General features: G+C 37.6%; 1 protein-coding gene across 1 annotated transcript; it reads left to right on the forward strand.

The window, feature by feature from the left end:
• Window positions 1–1,168: 1,168 nt before the first annotated feature.
• TRAPPC6B (trafficking protein particle complex subunit 6B) lies at window positions 1,169–13,610 on the forward strand. The gene is made up of 6 exons (XM_004376490.3): window positions 1,169–1,492; window positions 7,844–7,911; window positions 8,626–8,743; window positions 10,159–10,242; window positions 12,088–12,181; window positions 13,119–13,610. Exons 1-6 carry the CDS (start codon window positions 1,412–1,414, stop codon window positions 13,148–13,150), a joined length of 477 nt encoding a protein of 158 aa, XP_004376547.1. The 5' UTR covers window positions 1,169–1,411; the 3' UTR covers window positions 13,151–13,610.
• Window positions 13,611–13,616: the final 6 nt, after the last annotated feature.

A 13,616-nucleotide genomic window follows, 5' to 3' on the forward strand; every position in this document is an offset into this window, starting at 1 on the left:
ACCACGTTACCATAGTTTGAGAAATCAACCTTAGTAAGTTGGTCAATTGCTTAAGCTTTGACCTTTACGGTGGGCTTGGACTCCTATTCCTTTGACGGTGGTGATGAGGGTGAGGATGCAATCTGGATATAAAGAAGCTGATTTCACATGTGGGGAATTTAAGTGCCGGAAAAATTAAGATTATGCTGGTACTCTTCAAAACTACATTACTTAGTGGTCTCACAGGCTTATGTGGAGGTTTTTAAGCTCGATTTATGTGATGAATAAACTGATCCAAACATTACAAGGAACATGTAAAAAAACTACCGTAATTACATTTATAGAACATTATCTTAAACAAATTCCTGTGAAAGGGGATGAAGAACTGCGAGGTTATCGTTCATAACAATTTGAGAAAACTCAATATGTTAAATTGGAAAAGATTGGCTTTGTGAATTACCAAGAACTAATCACAAGCTAAAAAACATGTTAAAGCCAGAGTTTGCCAAATTTAAGATGTAAGTATGATCTCACATGTATTTGCATCTCTGCAGGAGTTAAGTCTCGTATTAGCCATAGATTCTTTACAATTCTCTCCCACAGTAATGGCGCATTTCTGAATTGTTTAGCAGTTTTTCATATCACGAAATTTTGATTAGTTTATATTCTCTAATTATTTTGTATTTTCTGGTTCAAGTACATCTTGTTTACTTTACTCCCCAACCCCGCTCCACCCCCGACATCCAGTCCCTTACATCCCATTCCCACTGCCTGCTGGCCAAAATGGCTCTAGACCTTTTTGCATACCTCGGCTTAATCAATTAGGATAATTTCTCATGCTATCTAAAACTTTACAGTTTAAAAAAACGATGATTTATTCACTATTTTTACAACTTTCCATACTGCGGAACATATGGCAGGAAGTCAAAGTTTTTAATGAAGCTAATAGAAATTCTTGTCAATTCTTCTCTTATAGCAAATTACAAAGTAATGGCAGAGAGAGCTCTTTAGGTTTTATTTTACCCCGGACCCCCGTAGGAAGATTGCTCGTATCGGGGATCTTGCAGATCATCCCTGGCCGGAGGGCGGAACTCAGCGATCATAGAGCTGGCAGAATGCCGGGTAGAGGGGACCGGAAGTTGTTTCCTTGCTCTCCGCCCAGGGGCCTGATCGGGTCTTCGCTGGCACGTTTTGGCTCACGTCGCTGTCAAACTCTTTCGTTCCGTCCGAGGGTTTGGTGTCTCCGTGGGTAGGGTTGCGCAGGTACCAAACTGCCTACCGGCTTCGCGAAGCCAAGTGAAATTCTTTGGTCTCCTAGCAACGGGGGACCAGGGAATTGCGGCGCTGGCACAGTTGCTGTGGCCCAAGACGGAACCTCCGCGCTCGGCCCAAACGGGAGCAGAAACCCAGAGCTTTGAAGAATAAGCAGGAAATGGCCGACGAGGCGGTGTTTTTGCTTCTCCATAACGAGATGGTGTCTGGAGTGTACAAGTCCGCGGAACAGGGGGAGGTGGTGAGTGCTGCCACACGCCCTTGAGGTCCTTTTTCGGTGACATTCCCTGTTTGTCCTCAGTTCTTTCCTCACCAGATGCTCCCGAGGTGTAGCCAAACTGGTCCACTTTCAGGTATCCTAAGCCCTAGGACCTGTCAGCTGTCATCTTTCATACGTCCATCCTCATCCTTTCTTCTTTCGTCTGATTCTTTTTTGTCCGTACCTCTCTACCTGCGTCCTGTAGGCCACAGATTTAGTGTTCCTACCATGATTTACGGCAGGCCTAACTGCAGAGCTGATTTGGGCACTCCTACTTCATTTTCCTGGCACTTCCAGCACTTCCGAGCCGTCCCCTGTACTAACCTGAGAATCCTGTCCCTCCCTCCTCATTCCTACTTCCCACTGCCAGTCCACACAACAGAACAGGAGGCTAATGAGGGTATGAGGTCAAACAAAGGAAAGTTTTCAGGCGTTATGATAATTAGGAAACACAAATTAATTTATAAAATACTTATTTAGTGACTGTTATGGATTGAATTGTCTCCCAAAAATATGTGTTCGAATTCTGACCCCTATACATGTAGATGTAATCCTGTTTGGAAATGAGGTTTTCTTTGTTATGTTAACGAGACCACACCTGTGTAGGTCGTGGACTAAACCTAATTACAGTGAAACTGTGAGAGCAGGAACTCCATGGAACTGCCTAGTATTTCCAGGTCCGCAAATTTTCCGCCTTTCACAGGGGGGACGGGGGACGTGCAGTCTTACTTACTTACTTACTTTTCTATCGCTCATTTTAGTGGGAAATATTTTAATTTTCCATCTCTAACAGGTTTCTGCCTTACGCAGGTTTCAGCTTTCTCAGGTTTTACTGTACTTACGAGTTATGAAAAGAGCAGATTAAACACAGAAGCAGACTCGGGGAAGATAGATGCACTCTGATAAAGATGGAGTCAGATAATCGACAAGCCCGGGAACTCCAAGGAATGCCAGCTTCTAGAAGCTGAAATAGACAAAAAAGGACCTCCCTTTAGAGCTGCACTCTGAATTTGAACTTCTAGCCTCCTGAATTTTGCGAAAGTAAATTTCTGTTCTTTAAAGACACCCACTTGTGGTGGTCTTAAGCAGCACTGGGAAACTAAGACACTGATGGTTATATGCCAGGCCTTGTTCCAGGAGCTGGGGATATAGTAGTGAATGAACAGTATTCCCACCTTCATGGAAGTTATGTTCTAATATGTGGGAGTTCTTTTTTACTCAATGATTGATTCAGAAAACATTTACTAATTGCGTATCATGGGCCCGACACTGTGCTAAATGGTTAAGATAAAATCGCTGCCTCACAGGAGATTTAATGAGTAAAGTATTGGGTGGTAATTAGGTATAGAATTATGGAGTTGTAAGGGATTTTAGAAATGAGATACTCTAAAATCATTCAAAAGTTGGAACCCTTTCTATAATGCTGTTGATAAAGAAGGGTGAAGGATGGGAATAGGAAAAGCATCCTGGGCAAAGGTAAAGTCATAGAGGTATGAAAGAGTGTGGTGTATTAAATATGTTTAACGGCATCACTGTAATTAGATTGTATGGATGGAGAGTGAGAAGTGTTGAGAACTGAGGCTAGAAAGAGCCTTGCAAAGAATTTGAACCTTCTCCGTGAAGGATTTTTAAGGAGGGCCCATTTTCATTTTAGAAACATAATCCAGTGTTTGAGTTGGAGGCAAGATCCTTGCAGTGAGCAGATCCATTATTGCAGGAGTCCAGGCAGCAGATAATGAGGATCTGAATTAAGACAGAGATAGTGAGAAGAGGAGAGAACATGTTTGAGAGATAGGAGACAGAGTCTTCAACATTTGGTTAGGCATGGGAGTGGGAGTTTAAAATTATCCCCAGACTTTTAGCTTGAGCAGCTAGGTGGATGGTGGTGCCATTAATCAGGAGAGGAAGTAAAGGAAAAGAAAGCTAGATGAAGATAATTATTTGGGGACAGGTTGAATTTGTGGTACCTTTGGGACAGCCAGGAAAAGGTGCTGCTAGTTTGTAAACTACAAAAAGAATAGGAATGATGCATTTGAAGAGATCATTAGGAAATCATCAGGAAGAGTACTGAAAATGAAGCAAATTCTATTCTTACTCAGACCCATCTATAATAGAGATTTTTTTTTCTAAGTTACCAACTTTTGACTTGATCATCATCAACAACCAATAGCTATTAATGCTAAGTGCTCAGTAGCAGATACTTGCTGTCCTTGCAAAGCTAGCCTTCCCTTTCTCCTTTTACTCTATTATCATAAAATCCACCCCCCACCCCCAACAAGTATGCATTCTCTTCATTCTCCTCTCCCTACTTTCTTTTCTTCTTCCAACTCTTTCCCAGGAAAATCTTTTTTTAAGCCCTCTCTTTTTTTCCAATAGGTTAACTGAAAATAAAACAAAGCATAACTGTTCTAATCTTGGCTGATAATTTTAAAAAGAGTACTAGTCATATAAGGGAAAGGAAATCCTTAAGTTTTGTATCATTTAAATTAAAAACTTTCTTTCCCTATTGCAGTATGTTTTTGGTGGGGAAAAAATTGAAAGTACATATAAGAAAAAATGATTAAAAAATATTTATGTGTCAGTCTTGATAATTGTTGCATCTGGGTATATGGGGGTTTATTGTATTAGTATCTCTACTTTAAGATGCTTGAAATTTTTCATAGTAAAAAAATGTAAAAGAAATACACGTATAATCTTGTCATACGGAAATGGTTTTATATCTTTTCAGATCTAGAGTCACAAAGTTTTGAAGTGAAATAAAGGAAAGAAACAGGGTTTTCACCCTCCAAGTCAGTGATTCTCAAACTTTGCTTGAAGAGAAATTAAATCTCTAAAAGTTGGATAATTAGGTATTTCCCAATTTATGAAGAATGGATAAAAAATGTAAAAATGGCATAGTAATGTCAGTGTCAGACCTCATCTAACTTCACAAGGGAGAGGAGAGAGAATCAAGATCAACACCAGCCCAAAGCTGATTCCTCCTCCTGAGGCGGAGGTCAGACATACCTCCTCTCTCCAACCCTTTTAGCAATTCTGACACCAGCCATCCCTCTCACCACACTCTGCTTCTTTACTGGGTTCAGTAGTTCATTGTAATGGCCACACAGAACTCAGATTCTACTCACAGTTATGGGGTTTATTAGGGAAGTAACAGGTTACAATTCAGGATCAGGAATGACTCAGGATACAGTTCTTTGATCAGGACAGCCTCTTCTCAGCCAAACCTGCAAACAGGCCTCTCTCTGGCCCTCGGCCTCTCAGCCTTTGCCCTGCTTGGGCAAATGTTACAAAGCTCTTTAGCTCTGCCAAGAAGGGCCTGGAGATACCCTACTCTGCCAGTAAGCCCCAGCCCGGAGGCACTCAGATTTCTCACTCAGGTGTGTGAGTCTAGCTCTGCCAAGTGCCTGGAGGCACCCCATTCCTCCAGCAAGCTTCCTTCCTGAAGGAGTCAGCTCTCTCGCTCTGTGGGTTGGCATGCCTGCTGTAGCTGCCTTGCCCTGTGGGCCAGGAAGCCCACCCTGGTTTCCTGGTTCTGCTACTGCCGTTTTCCTGCTGCACTTGCTACCGCTTCTTGCCATCTTCTGCCTTTTCCGATGTCACAGCTCTCTCTGTCTTCTGGGTCTAGGAGGTTCTCAGCACAGGGACCCCAGGTCCAAAGGATGTATTCCACTCCTGGCTCTTCTTTCTTGATAGTAGTGAGGTCCCCTCTCCAGCCTCTAGAATTAGCTCCCTTTAAGCCTAGCTAGATGGCAAAACTGACCAATCCCCTCATTAGGGTTCCATACACTTTATTTGCATGGTACCACCCCCACAAGGGTTCCGTGCACCTTATTTGCTTTATTAGCAGGCTGTCCAGTCCCCTTGGTGGGCCACAAGCACCTTATTTGCAGAGTCCCATGCAATCATTTTGTGGGAGTCACAAAGACTGTGGCCAGAAGGGCCATATTAAGTAATTCACTGCACTGCAAATGTTAATGAATAAAATTTTCTCAAATTTAAGTCTTAAAACATTGGTACCTACTAGTGAGCACTCACAGATGCCAAAGTGAATGCACAACTAGCAAAATCAGAAGGTATTTAGTAGGGCTTAATTCAAAAGCCCGTTTGATCATAGTTAGGATTTGACAGCATTTACATGTAAGTTTATTTCCTGCTAATAAGTATGTTCCCAGATGATTCAAAAAAACCAGATTGATTCACAAAGAGCATCATGACTTACAGGTTCCCATTTCACCTGCGTATGTTTGGGAATGAGTGTGGATAGTAATAGAAAAACCAAGGATAGTGGTAAGTACAATATGTATGTACAGAGTATTACGATAGCATGTGGCCCAGAGGAGTATCAGGGAAAGCTTCTGGGAGGATATGATCCTTGAGCTGAATTCTAAAGGCTGTGCAGTCTGGGGAACAGCATGCGCAAAAGCATTGAGGCAGAAGAGAGCATGGTGCTCTGGAGTTGCTGCAGAAATTTCAGAGTGGTAGAAGGGAAGGATATTTGTGGATAGGTGGCTGCTAGTGAATCTAGTTAACTAGCAGGAACCACTCAAGGAAAGGTACATGATGCCATGCTAAGGAGTTTGGACCTTATCCTGAAGAAGGAGGAAGGGACACTAAAAGATCCAGTAGAGAAATAACATGATTTGTGTTTTAGAAAGTCTACTACCAGACACATACAGTGAAACCTGTGAGAGCCAGAACTGCCATGTTTTTCTGGATCTCACAAGTTTTCCACCTTTGACAGGGTGCAGTCTTACCACGTTTCTGTTGCACCTTTTAGTGGAGAATATTTGAGTTTTCCTTTGTGCACAGGTTTCTGCCTTACACATGTTTCGACTTTTGCAGGTTTTACTGTAGAAGGTAAAGTAAAGGAGGAAAAAAGCAGACAGGGATACCAGTTAGAAGGCTATAGCTGTAATCCAGGAGAGAAATGATTAGGGCTAACTTAGTGTAAGGATGGAGAGGGGAAGATGGATTTTGAAAAACGTGTAAAAGATAGACTTCAGAACTGCAGTGGGGGAGGGAGGTGAAGAAAATGGAAGTTTTCTAGTTGGGCTAACTAGGTGGATAGTGGTGCCATTAATGAAGTTAGGGAATTTTGGAGGAAGAACAGTGCAAGAACATAATATCATTTTGAATATGTCTAATTTGAGGGACATCTGGATGACTATGTTAAATAAGATCTGTACTAGAAATACAGATTTAGTAGTCACAGTCCATGAATGGAGTGCATGGTTTCTTAGAAGAGATTTTAGCAAATAATGAGGCCTATGTGTACTTCCTGGCATGGGAGGCTTCAGAATATATGAAGATCCTTACCTTCTCGACACTGTATTCTAGCAGAGGGTGAGGGTGGGGGGACATGGAGAATATAAAGAAAGTAAAATGCATAGTATGTTACATGCTGAGAGAAGTTCTGTGGAGACAAACTAAGCCAGGAAGTGGGATTAGGGCATCAGAGTCACTTGGAGGCCTTGTTAAAACACAGATTGTGGAGCCCCTCCCCGTGAGTTTCTGATTCAGTAACTGGGGATGGGACTGGAGAATTTACATTTTTAACAAGTTCCCCTGTGATGCCTATGCTGTTGGTCTGGGGACTACCCTGAGAATCACTAGCTGAAGGGGGATGATGATATAATTTTAAAGAATAGGTTCAAATAGGCCTCATTGAGGTGGAGACATGTAAACAAAGACTTCAAGGAAGCAAAGGAGTTGGTCCTGTGACTATCTGGAGGAGGAGCATTTCAGGCAGAGGAGACAGTCATGCAAAAGCCCTGAGACTGAAGTGTGCCTGTTGTGCTTAAAGAACGGCAAGGAGACCCGTGTGGCAGACCAGAGTGAGAGGAAGGTTGAGGCCAGAGAGCTATGGGGGTCCAGATTGTATAGGATTCTGTAGTTCATCCAGAGGACTTTGAGAGTCTTCAGCATAGAGCTAGTATTTATAGTCTTAAGATTGGATGAAATTGCCAAAGGTAGAGCAAAGTAGTTGCAGGGTTCCAGGTGTAACAGTTTGGGATTATCAACTAAGAAACACTGAGAATTAGGAAGCTTGGATGACTCTTAAGAGACATTTTGAAACAAGAAACAATAGAACTTAGTGACAGTATAAAAGGAATGACCAACTAAAAAAAGCCCAAGGTGATACCAGGTTTTATAACCTAGGAAAGAGGAAGAATGGTGGAAAACGGAAAAAAAAATTGGAGGGATAATTAGGCTCACCTTTTCTTAAAATATTTCAGTGGAAAAAATGGAAATATTTACATTAATATTTAACAGAATTTTGAATACTGAAATTCTGGTATTCTAAAAGTATTCAAAACTTATTTTTTAAAATAGGAAAATGGACGGTGTATTACTAAGCTGGAAAACATGGGGTTTCGAGTGGGACAAGGATTGATAGAAAGGTGAGCAGTATGGATTTGAAAAATTTCTTACAGGTAGGTTATGAGCAAAGATGATCCATTTCAAAAGACTGTATAAAACTTGAGATGACACTAATTTAAATTCCTGAATTATCAATTCTTCTCTGTTAATTCACAGATATAAATTTCTTTTTAAGTCAGATGCTATTCTCAGTTTTCTGACTTTTATGTTTTAATATTTGAAGAAAATGTGCATTTTGTGTTTTTATTCCTGAAAACTTCAGTGTATTGAAATAAATATTTAAAGTCTTGTTGTATTTCCTACTTAAGTTCTAGTAGGTTCTTTAACCTGAATAGGATTTTGTTTAAATATATAGGGATGGAGATGCTTTAGAGTATGTGTTTATGCATGTGATAGTCTTCCAATTTATAGATTAATTCTCTTTTAGTATTCCTTTCCTAGTATATTTTATATAATAATACCGTGATCGTGCTCAGCTCTTTTGTTGTTGTTGTTGTGCTAGAATGAGTTGTATCTAAAATTACAGCTATACCATTAGACTATTTTAGGCCCCATAATTATTTAAGGCCCCAGAATGTGAATCCACTGAAATGAGATCTGTTTTGCTTGGTGCTTGTCACTTTATGTTTGTCAGTAAATGTTCAATGTTGTTCTGACATTTGGAAATTAATGATTTGTCCCTCTAGCTTTCTTTGGAGGAAAAATACTGTATTACTTCTAGTTGATCTTTTTAGGTTTACAAAAGATACCGCAAGGTTCAAGGATGAGTTAGATATCATGAAGTTCGTTTGTAAAGATTTTTGGACTACGGTATTCAAGAAACAAATCGACAATCTGAGGACAAATCATCAGGTATTTAGATAAATTAAGGCCTACTGTATAAGTCCTTTTAATTTAATATAAATATCCTACTTTAATGATTTACTTATTATTTAAAACTTAAAATAATTTCTGGTCAACTTTGGAATGTTTCTCTTCTATTATTCTAATAGAATACAGTGAATAAAGACAGAGAAACGATTATCAGTATTGATAGCTGTTCCTTTCCCCCATTTAAATAAGTTATTCTTAGTTTTAGAAAGTAGCAAATGTCAGAATGATATAGGTTCTAGATTTGGATCCTTAGTTATTGTTACCAAGTGGTAATAATATGCAGAACCTCGAATATATCACATTTTTATTTTTAGAGTAATTTCTTAAGTCTAATTTATAGGACATTTAACTCGTAAGTAACTGACATTGTTTAGTTGCTATCATTTTTCTATTCTTAAAAAATATTTTGTTACTGTAAAAATTAGTAGCTTTTATAGAAAGCTATAAATTTAAAGTAGATTCTATTTTATAAAACTTAAATATTTAGGGTCAATTTGGCATTCTGATTAAATTAAAAATAAAAATAACGTGACTAATAACAGCCAAGGAATCCCTGGGTGGTGCAAATGGTTAAGCACTTAACTACTAGCCCCAAAGTTGGTGGTTCGAACCTACTCAGAGGCATCTCGCAAGCCAGGCCTGTGATCTCCTTCCAAAAGGTTACAGCAATGAAAACCCTATGGAGCAGTTCTACTCTGCACTCAGAGGGTCTCCATGAGTCAGAATCGACTCAGTGGCAACTAACAACAAGAAGTAGCTGCCAATATTTCATTTTTTTTCATATAATAATACCATCCTTAGCCTGAAATTATTTGAAATGCTAATGGGAAGAAGTAATTCTGATTATTGACTTTTGAGATCTGATTTAATAATATATAACTTCATTTCAGCTGGATATGCATTACTAATTCCTTTCTACTGTTGTTGTTGGGTGCTCTCAAGTTGATTCTGACTCATCACAACCCTTTAGGACAAAGCAGAACTGCCCCATAGGATTCCCTAGGCTGTAATCTATACAGGAACAGATCACCAGGACTTTTCTCCCTAGGAGCAGCTGATGGCTTTGAACCACAGACCTTTCAGTTAGCAGCCAAGTGCTTAACTATTGTGCCACCAGGGCTCTTTAGACTGAGTTTTTTAAGGATAGGGACTATGTTTTATGCATCTTTGTATCTTCAGTGTCTAAAAGCACTAAAAAATATTGTTATGAAATAGTGAACCCACAGTTCTTAAGCTTGAACATTGCAAAACCCTTTATTTGAAGAAAAATTTGAAAACAATTTGAAAGGAGAGTTTTAATAACTTAAATAAACTAATTGTTTCATAGGGATAAGATAATTTTTAAGTACTACAACCTACATTGACTTTGAATGTCTTTTCTGTCTTTGGAACAGGGCATCTATGTACTTCAGGACAACAAATTTCGTCTGCTTACTCAGATTTCTGCAGGAAAACAGTATTTAGAACATGCGTCTAAGGTATTTAATGGAATAGAAGATTGGGGTTTTCTATTAAGGAGAGTCTAGCACTGTAGTGAAAATACAATGCCAATCATAACAGACTTGAATTAAAAATAAGTTTTAAAGTTGTTGTTTTTTGTTTGAACAGTTTTCTATAAAATAGAATATATGTTTATCATGTTAAAATAAGTTCTGCTAAACTGTAGCTAAGTAGGCTTGTGGTTACCAATTAAACACAACTGACTACCAATGAAATGTAGATTTATGGTAGATTCTTGAAGATTAGATGTTAGAAGATACTGAACCTTATAAAACGGATTTCAGCACTACAGAATTATTCATCTCAGAGTTTGTATTTAGGATCTCTTGTGGTAGATTAAAAATTTTTTTTAATATAGTTAGTATTTGTTTCTAAGAATACATGTTTTGTATTAAGAATATGTGTGTTTTTGGGTTTTGTGGAGTTTTTGATTTTCTAATTTTGTGTAAAAATTAAAGTATTCAGATTTATTAAAGAAAGCTGACAACTTATGGATCTGTCACATTGATGAAGTTACATAACCCTTCTGGACCTTAGTGTCCTCATTAATAAAATGCTTATAAGATTATTTTGAGGTTTAAATGTCTATAAAAGTACTTAACATGGTCCTTTGCACATAGGAGATACTTAAGTGGTTATTATTATAGGCTGTAAGATGTTGATAAACTGAGCCAATAAAATGGACATGATACTTTAATAATTTATAGTAGTTTCACTGATTCAGGGGTGCTTATTTTCTGTGTTTTTGGGTGTCTAATTAATTATGGGGGGATTTTTTTAATGGTTAATATACATGTATATATTTTTATTTCTTTACTTACTTACCTTATTTTAACGTTTCTAGACCTCACTTAACTTTTTGAGGGGTCTTAGTTTCTTCAGCTGTGAAAAGAGGAAGTTGGATCAGATCAGTGATTTTTAACTATTTTGAGGTCATGGACATATTTGAGAATCTGATGAAAGTTCTGGTCCCTCTCTTGCCATAAATATGCATATATAGTGATTTTGATTATCAGAGGATGTATAGATTGCCTGGTTAAGAAGTCTTGGGACAGACAATCTCTAAGGTCTCTTTCAGCTGGAAATTCATGACTCCAGATCCAATTACTTAACAGTACCCATTTATGTATATATTAAAATAAGATAGCGATGTTATATTATTCATAGGTATGTTGAACATTACATAGTACAAAAATGTGGATTATTCATAGGTATGTCGAACATTACATAGTACAAAAATGTGGATAATCAGAAGTCCCTGAGTTATTTATGTTTCAGTCTCTATTTTTGTCCTGGCTTTGTCTGCTGTAACTGAGTCCCATTCCCACCTCTTTATTTCTATATGACAAGGTTTCTCAACTTCAGCACTATTGACATATTGAACTAGATAATTCTCTGTTGTGGGGGGCTGTCCTGGATATTATAGGATGTTTAGCATCATTTCTGACTTCTACCCACTAGATACCAGTAGCACTTTCTAACTGGCTGAGCTTAAGTCATGTGTCCATGCTTTAGTTGCCAAGGAATTGGGAAAGAGTATTTGCCCCACATTATGGCTCAGCATGGCTTCCATAGTGAGAAGTGGGGCTACGCTTCCCACTTATCCAAAGATTCCTTTAAAATAGGAAAGATGTTTGGATATTGGATTATCAGAACAAATGTCTTCTAACAGTCAGATTTTTCAGTAATTTGAACAGTTGTTTTCCTACACCCCTTTATTTAAACAGTCAGCAATGATAGCATGGCTTACCTAAATGTCATATTTATCATTAGCTTTACTGTTTTAGTAAATAATTAATCTTTTATATTTTTTTCCTTTTTAGTATTTAGCATTTACATGTGGCTTAATCAGAGGTGGCTTATCAAATTTGGGAATAAAAAGTATTGTAACAGCAGAAGTGTCTTCTATGCCTGCCTGTAAGTTGAATTCAAATTACTTGTAAATGTTTTTAATGAAATTTTCCAGCTTTTTTATTTGTTTTTAGTTAGAGGGAATTTAAAATGCTAACACCGTTTTGTTTTATTTTTATCAATTTAACATTTAGTGTAGTAATATGTAGCATACTTATATTCATATTCAGTGATTTTTTTTTTAATTGTGCTTTAGGTGAAGATTTATAGAGCAGATTAGTTTCTCATTAAACAGTTAATATACATGTTGTTTTGTGACATTGGTTGCCAATCCCGTGACAACACTCTCCCCTTCTCTACGTTGGGTTCCCCGTTTCCATTCATCCAGCTTTCCTGTCCCCTCCTGCATTCTTGTCCTTGCCCCTGGGCTGGTCATAGTCAATGATTTTTTAATTCAAAATAGATAATGATTTAGAAAATCTGCTAAAGAAATCCACATTGATAAGACAACTCAAGAGATGATTCTTAACTTTTAAAGGAAAATTTTAAAACTGTTCTTTTAAGAGCAGATTTCCCCATAGCACTGATAATGTTTCTAATTTTTAAACAGCTTTCTAGAATATATCTATTACATCAAGCTAGATTAAAGCCAACTCTTAATCTTTTGTCACTAAACTCCTTCCTAAAGATCTTTTCACTGTAGCTACCAAGAATAAAACTTGAGATTCACTGTATTACTTTTCCATTCACAGTGATAATCAGCAGTGAAAAACCAAAAAGTAGGTATCACAGAGAAACAAAGGCAGCTACTCACAAACCAGAGAATCATCTCATAAAAATGGAATTGACTTATATTGAGTATTGTGAAGAGGGTGAAAAGTTGTTTGATAGAGCAAGTTTATTGATTGAAAGTACTTCCTAAATAGAACAGAAAGTTGATCGTTAGACTTGTTTCCTTTGTAAGTAAAGTCAAAAAAATGATTTTTCATATTTTCTTTTTTAGGCAAATTTCAGGTGATGATACAGAAGCTGTAGGATATACTGAAATGCAAGACTTCAACAGTGTAAAGAGATAAATTATTCATGTATAAAGTATTTCAAGTAGCAATGATTTAATTACATTGTTGGGAGTTTGTATTAATATAAGGTATTTGCTAACTTATATGATGAAGGATGTACTCTTAACTGCTTAAGAGTAGGTTGTATTTTATCAATTTAGCACAAACCAAGTTAAAACAGATACAGTGTCATCCCTCCATGACATAGTTTACTGATATAACTCAGAATGAAAACCCAGTTTCAAAATAACCAGACACTAAGACATAGAACCCTTATTTTAGACATTTTTATTTGCTTATAGTAATGTGTATTTAACCACAGATAGAGAAGCAAACTGAGTGTTGAGTTAGCATAAAGAAAAGTATGTACCGATCCAGATAATTTGTGTAAGAATTAGCAAGCAATAAAGTGTCAATTTGTTTTAGATATTAAAAAAGCAAAC

This window comes from Trichechus manatus, unplaced genomic scaffold (assembly GCF_000243295.1).
Source record: "Trichechus manatus latirostris isolate Lorelei unplaced genomic scaffold, TriManLat1.0 scaffold00043, whole genome shotgun sequence".
In the NCBI taxonomy this organism is placed as follows: domain Eukaryota; kingdom Metazoa; phylum Chordata; class Mammalia; order Sirenia; family Trichechidae; genus Trichechus; species Trichechus manatus.

Coding starts and splice junctions, on each gene's coding strand:
- TRAPPC6B (XM_004376490.3), top strand. CDS start 1,412: ATGGCCGACGAGGCGGTGTTTTTGCTTCTCCATAACGAGATGGTGTCT. Junction 7,912..8,625: donor GGACAAGGATTGATAGAAAG/GTGAGCAGTATG, acceptor TGATCTTTTTAG/GTTTACAAAAGATACCGCAA. Junction 10,243..12,087: donor ATTTAGAACATGCGTCTAAG/GTATTTAATGGA, acceptor TTTCCTTTTTAG/TATTTAGCATTTACATGTGG.